At 37.7% G+C, this 7,058-nt stretch overlaps 1 protein-coding gene across 3 annotated transcripts; it reads left to right on the top strand.

The window, feature by feature from the left end:
- Positions 1-336: 336 nt before the first annotated feature.
- LOC137729646 (U-box domain-containing protein 3) lies at positions 337-5,521 on the top strand. 3 transcript variants are annotated; one of them, XM_068468639.2, is made up of 5 exons: positions 337-801; positions 1,656-1,936; positions 2,273-2,389; positions 2,633-4,531; positions 5,012-5,521. In XM_068468639.2, the coding sequence occupies exons 2-5, from the start codon at positions 1,661-1,663 to the stop codon at positions 5,072-5,074; spliced, it is 2,355 nt and encodes a 784-aa protein (XP_068324740.2). In that variant the 5' UTR covers positions 337-801; positions 1,656-1,660; the 3' UTR covers positions 5,075-5,521. The 3 variants fall into 3 exon arrangements, with proteins under 3 accessions (XP_068324740.2, XP_088534893.1, XP_088534892.1); XM_088678767.1 differs by having other exon boundaries at positions 518-801; positions 5,252-5,521; XM_088678766.1 differs by having other exon boundaries at positions 518-801; positions 4,702-5,521.
- Positions 5,522-7,058: the final 1,537 nt, after the last annotated feature.

Genomic DNA, 7,058 nt, shown 5'->3' with positions numbered 1-7,058 from the left:
TATTATTAATTTAATGTTGGAAAGTAGAAAAAAGTTATGCATACGTAATAAAATTGTGAGATGTGAATGGCACATTAGTAATTTAAAAAGAAAAGAGATGTGCTAAGGATAAGAGAATCTTAAGGGATTATCAATTATCTCATGTATTTGATACAATATTTTATAAAATTGATACGAGAATTAATGTTAAATTGTAAAGTAACACAGAATCTACGAAGAACCTCACTTTGAGAAAATCTCTTCACATTTTTCAAAAGGAAATTTGGCAAACAATGGTACTTCCTCAGTGGAATCTTTTCCTGGATGTCATTGTTCTAATGCATCCTCTAATACTTTAATTAAAAACGGCATGAATTCCCTTACAAATTTTCTCTCTAATCATGATTAGATCCCCAAAGTGAGAAAGTCTCCTCCTTTACATTTTACCTTCTTCATAACCTCTTAATTAATCTTCACCTCCTCGCCCAACAAATCTGCACCCAAATAGACCCCACCAATTTTGTTTGTTTGTTTGTTTCTTTTAATTTACTTTTTAATTTATTTTCCTCTAAATTTATTCATTCCCAACACACACACACACACACACTCTCTCTCTCTCTCTCTCTCCTTCTCTCTCATGCAGCTTTGTAACGAAAGCAGTGCATGAGGGTTAGATTGATTCTTGAATAAAAAACCCAATTGAAGTTTCATGTCAAAGTTTCCACCTTTGGCTTTGGGTTCATCAAGATCTGTTTTTTTATGCCTTAACCCACCAGCTCTAAGCCTCTAACTGCATGAATAGGAGTACAGTTTGATTCAAAGGTAACAATTTTCGTTTTATCCAATGTTGTTGTTTTTATTTTTATTTACCCAGTAAAATGTTTGGTGATGTTTGTCTTATGTTAATGGGTGGGGGAGGAAATGGTTTGGTGTTGTTTGTTTAGTTTGGATTTAGCTGTGTTTATTCTTGTGGGTTTTCTGTCAATTTTTCTGGGTTTGTGTACATTGCGAGTTTGATAATCTGTAACATGTTTGATCAGCATTGTTTTAGGAGAAATTAAGGTATTGTTATTTTGGAGTTGGAGGAAATGAAACGTTTTTGGTTTAGTGAATTCACCCGCCTCTGGTTGTTGTTTCTAAAAAGACCAAGGAAGTTGAGCTGAGGGGAGGAGAATTAGTTTTTGAATCTCATTTTGTGTTGGTTTTCAGAAACAAATTGTGAAAAAAGGATAAAGAGTTAAGATTTCAATAATGTTTCCCCCCTTAGAGTGTTTTGTGTTTGCAGAGTGTGTAATAAAATTGATTTGGTAGCTTGAATCGAAATGGTTATAGCCCAAAAATTTGGTTTTTTGAAACAGCAAGAGGCAGACAATGAGTGTAAAGATTCTGATATTTGCAATAGTTATTCAATGTTTTAGAATCTAGAATTCTATACACATTGTTAAGAGAATCGTTGCAACACATAATTGATGGTTGCTTCATAATCCAAGGACCGTTCTTTTAAGTTGTTACGTAGACAAAGAGGACCAATTGGTATACAGCCTTTAAAGCAATAGGTTCTGTAGGACTTTCAGAACCAGAAATCGAAACTAGTTTCGCAGAACACATTAGCAATGTTTTCGATAATAATTCTCTGTTGTTTGTAGTATTTATTTGTGGTTTCTTTTCTCAAACAGGTGATATGGACACATCATCTATGAAATGTCTGATAAACAGTATATCTCGACTCGTTCATCTAGTTTCAAGCCAAACATTGAAACATATTCCTATTCAGAAGGATTACAGAACCATAGTTGATGTACTGAAGCTTTTGAAGCCATTGATTGATGAAGTAGTCGACTTTAAAGTACCGTCAGATGACATTCTATATAAAGAGTGTGAAGAATTAGATATGGCTGTCAATGGAGCTAGGGAATTCATCGAAAACTGGTCTCCAAAGTCGAGCAAAATTTCAAGTGTAAGTGCAAATCTATTCTTGTGCTAAATTCACGTCCTTGTTTCTAGGCCATGCTTGAGGATTCTCATTAGGGAATCTCTGTTGATTTATTTCATTTGAAAAGACATACAGTCAAGGAAACCCGTGGTGCAAGACATAGAAACCTTACAACAATAATTGCAATCACAGTATGTTATGATGCTTCTGCATTTCCCTTTGTATACACGGAAATTGAACGAATAATTGTGCATTAAATACCTCAAATTTGACGTACTCTCTGGTGTGTGTCCGTGCATGTGTTAAGGGGTGCGGTTTTCTTCACATATTTTGATCATAGTTCGAACAATTTATCCTCAGGCTTGGTGGTGTGAGCCGCTGTTGATAACTATCCAAAACTCTTCACTCAAGATTTGCAGCATATTACGTAGACTGTCACAGTCATCTTCATCTGGGTCAAGTTTAACGGGTCTTCAGGTATTTGCTAAGTTCAAACTGCCTTCTGTATGTATCATTTTCTTACAAAGAAAAAAGGAAAAAAGGAAAAAGAAAACGAGGTTGATTTAACAAACTTTCTAATATTCAGTCTTATAATTGTTTAATATTAACCTATTTCTTTGAAACTTTATATTCCTCATCCTACTAGTTATTTATATTTATGTTGTTCGATTCATCGGAAGTCAAGACAGATGCATCTCTAATCTGTGTAAATTGTTTCAGCACTGTACACAGGAAATTCAATCTTTGAAGCTGGAAAGAGTAACAGAATACTTAGAAGAGGCTGTGAGAAGTCAAAGTAAAGATGTCATGCCTTCCACCAAACTTCTTATGAAAATTATCGAATTGCTTAATCTGACTTCAAACCAAGAACTGCTGAAAGAAAGCATTGCTGTAGAAAAGGAAAGAATGAATGTCGAAGTCGGTGATGTTAGAGGGAAACTAGATCAAATTAACCAAATTGTGGTTCTTGTCTCCCATATTCGTGAATTCATGGTCAAAATTGAGCACCTTGAAACCGTATCTGGCATCTCGATCCCTTCATACTTCCGCTGCCCTCTGTCTTCACAACTCATGCTGGACCCTGTGATTGTAGCTTCAGGTCAAACCTATGAGAGAGATTCCATCCAAAAATGGATTGATCATGGGCTAACTATTTGCCCAAAGACCCGACAGAGGCTGTACCATACTAATCTCATTCCCAATTATACTGTCAAGGCTATGATACAAAGCTGGTGTCAGGAAAATGATATAAAACTTACGGCGAACTCTGACGGCTCTAATGCTATCTTGGTCCCATCTCCATCAGATCAAGTATCTCCTGCAGATTCAACTCACACAGGTGGTTTGCATTGCACTACACACAGTAGCAATTCGACATCGAGGTCATCTCTTGAAGTTGGAAACATCTTTGAGAAGCAAAAGAAAGATGTCTCTCCTAGATTAGGTGGAGAAATGTCCAATGGATGCGATAGTAACAAGAAAGGCCACTCATCACCAAAACAGTCATATAGTCATAGCAGGGGTGAATCAGCCACTAGTGCTGTTTCCAGTATCGATTATGCACCTCCAGCATCGATTAAGGTGTCAGGGGTATCTAATAAGCATGAAAATGTTCGTAGGTTGTCTGGAGAAATCACATCTGAGCATCCGTTTGCTTCTACTCCAAAGAAACAATCAGCAATTCCCCCCGGGTTATCAGGAAAATTATCTCACATTTCCAAGACAAAAGCAGAAGGGGCATGGACTGATAGCCCCAGTTATCCTGATAGACAGCTGCTTCCATTTTATAGTTCAGGATCTGATGAGTTGACAACAGCATCCCATGTCAGGAATTTAATTGAAGACCTCAAGAGCCAGTCAAATGAAGTGCAAACTATGGCAGCAGAAGAGTTGCGGCTTCTTGGAAAGCATAATATGGAGAATCGAACTATTATAGGCCAGTGTGGTGCTATTACACCATTAGTTTCACTTCTATATTCAGGAGAGTTGACAACACAAGAGCATGCTGTGACAGCTCTTTTGAATTTATCAATTAATGAAGACAACAAAGCGATGATTGCAGAAGCAGGGGCAATTGATCCCCTAATCCATGTTCTAAAAACAGGAAGTGACGGAGCGAAAGAAAATTCTGCTGCAACTTTGTTCAGCCTCTCTGTATTGGACGAATACAAGGCAAAAATTGGTCGGTCTGGTGCAGTTAAGGCCTTGGTTGATCTTCTAGCCTCAGGGACTCTTCGGGGGAAGAAAGATGCTGGTACTGCATTGTTTAATCTGTCAATTTTTCATGAAAATAAAGCTCGCCTAGTTCAAGCTGGGGTTGTGAAGCATCTTATTGATTTGATGGACCCTGATTCTGGGATGGTTGACAAGGCCGTTGCTCTCCTGGCAAATTTGTCCACCATTGCCGAGGGCCGCATAGCAATTACACGGGAAGGGGGCATTCCGTTACTAGTTGAGATTGTTGAATCAGGTTCCCATAGAGGCAAGGAGAATGCTGCTTCCATATTGTTGCAGTTGTGCCTTCATAGTCCAAAGTTTTGCACCCTTGTTCTTCAGGAAGGAGCTGTTCCTCCCCTGGTTGCCTTATCTCAGTCTGGCACACCAAGAGCAAAGGAAAAGGTATGCAGCTTAAACAATTTTCTTGCCTATTTATTTAGCTCTCTGTTGATCTGCTTACCGGTTAGTGTGCCAAATAATGGCGGAGGCAAGGGAACAGAAATATTTCAAAAAAGATGGGAAAAAAAATTGATTGTTCAATACTGATGATTTCCTTCTGTTTGGTGAAACAGTTCTCTTCCTGCCGTCATTTGGCAACTGTTATTACTTATTGCCCTAATGCAGCTATAACCCAATAATTTACCATTACCGGGGAGATCAATCTATATTGTCGAAAGTTTGTTAGAAAACATCTCATGTGCACATAAAATGCCATGTATGGTTTCTTTAGGACAACCTAGAACACTGCCAGGGCGTTCACTCAGTGTTTATCCCCGTCGAGTCAGCATAAAACCGAAGCTATGCCAAGCATTGCGTGAGTTTGTCAGAATATAGAGTTGTGGGACAAAGAAGATAATATTGTGCTTTACACATATTATGCAGGCACAGCAGCTTCTCAGTCACTTCAGGAATCAGCGAGAAGGGGCTATGGGAAAGGGAAAATAAAGACAATTTTGTTGACCTGTTGCTGATTTTTTTCTTAAGTTTCGCCTCCATAACATTTTCTCGATCAAGATTTCTTTAGAGAGAGAGATATATATATATATATATATATATATATATTCTTTAATTTATTTTAGCTTCAGAGAAGTCTGAGCATTTTTCTTCCCTTTTTCTGATTAGTGATCACGGAAATTTTGGAAAGTACCGCAACACAACAACAGCGTGGAATGTCTAAATTTTTCTCCTTCCGGTAGAGCTTGGGAAGGTGGAATATATGCGCTAGCTAGGTAGGCTACTTTGCTCTTAGTTTTGCTGAGAACATAGCTTTTGGTTTTGTGTTAGAATCATGTAGTGACTCAAAGTTTTTTGTGTTCTGATTGATTTGTTGGTTCTGGATCAATGTTGTATATATACTTGTACATAAATGCTATACACTTCTGTAATTTGCAATATTTGTTGGCAGAAATTCACAACTCCATTTTGAGGTGTTTATGATTTCGAAAAAGTTATTGCGTGATACTGGAGTACGGTCACGTGATAAAATCTTGACATGCGATTAGAATAGTTTCAAGATGGGCTAATGGATAATGGGCATTTCTCAAAACTAGCCAGTTTCCAGCCCAATGGCTGATGTGCGAGGACGTAGATAGTTGTGTTCGAAAATTGAGGAACACTGCGTGTGGGTTGGCTTCTCTCCCATTGCGGATGGATTCGGGATGGAACTTGAACGTCCTTCGTAGTATCAAAGGTTTGTCGTTGCATGAATTTCAATAAGTTGGTGAATCAGATGAAAAAACTTTGGTGAGAAATTACCCAGAGAGCGATTGGTTTAGAAATTGGTCATAGGTCTAACAAAAGCCCATGATCTTGTTTATTATGTAATTGAGCAAACTAAGGATATTGAAATCATTGAAGTGCAAGAAGCTGTTGCTGCTTTGAGATGATTTGAATGTCTTGATAAACATGTTGAGGGTGCTACTGAGAGAGCGTTTGCTAGTATGAATGTGAATCCAAAGGGATCTCAGTCTAGTTCTTCCTTTGGTAACCCTAAACCAAAGAAGAATTGGAAATCAAAAGGCAAGAAATGAGATCCAAAACCTCAATATGTTGTGAACCAAGGTGTCAAAAATGATCAAGGAGGCAAATTAGATCAATCCAAATGAAAAGTGCAAACATTATGACAAGCTTCACTATGGTGAGTGCTGGTTTAAAAGGAAGACTAAGTGAGATGGATGCAATCGATTTGGGCATCTTATCAAGGACTATGATCAACCTAATAGGACTGGACAACTAGCAAACTTTGCCAATCAAGTAACTGAGACTGCAACAATGTTTTATGCCTGCCATTCTGCTACTGTTGGAACAAATATGAACATATAGTACATGTTGATAGTGTATGTAGTAACCATATAACCTCCTATGAGTCTTTGTTTGTTGATGTTGATAAAACAATGAGGTGTAGAGTTAAAATGGGTATTGGAGACTTAGTACAATCAACTGGCAAGGGTACTCTAGTTATAGAAATGAAGGGTGAAACTAGGTATATCAAAGAAGTTATGATAGTACTCGGATTAGATGAGAACCTATTGAGTGCAGGGTAGATGATAGAACATGGATATTGGTTTGTATTTGATAATTTCATGGTTGATATTTATGGAGATATATAGATGGAAGATTTGCTTGCAATTGTTCCAATGAAGGGAAATAGATGTTTTCCCTTAGCTCTTGAATATATCAATCACACTATAGCAAATAAAGCAACAGTTGAAGAGTCATCTTGGATGTGGCATAGGAGATTTGGACATATAGACTACATTAGTTTGATGCTCCAACAAAGCAAAGAAATGGTGCAGGGTTTGCCTAGACTACAACTCTCTGAGCATGTTTGCTCTAGATGTGCTATAGGGAAGGGTTACATGGAACCATTTGACAAGGATAAGACTTGGAAAGCATCACAACCCTTAGAGCTTGTTTATTATGATATTTG

The sequence above is a fragment of the Pyrus communis genome, chromosome 10 (assembly GCF_041283825.1).
Source record: "Pyrus communis isolate YQ-2024b chromosome 10, ASM4128382v1, whole genome shotgun sequence".
Taxonomy (NCBI): Eukaryota; Viridiplantae; Streptophyta; class Magnoliopsida; order Rosales; family Rosaceae; genus Pyrus; species Pyrus communis.
This window is presented reverse-complemented; position numbering and strand designations above follow the sequence as displayed.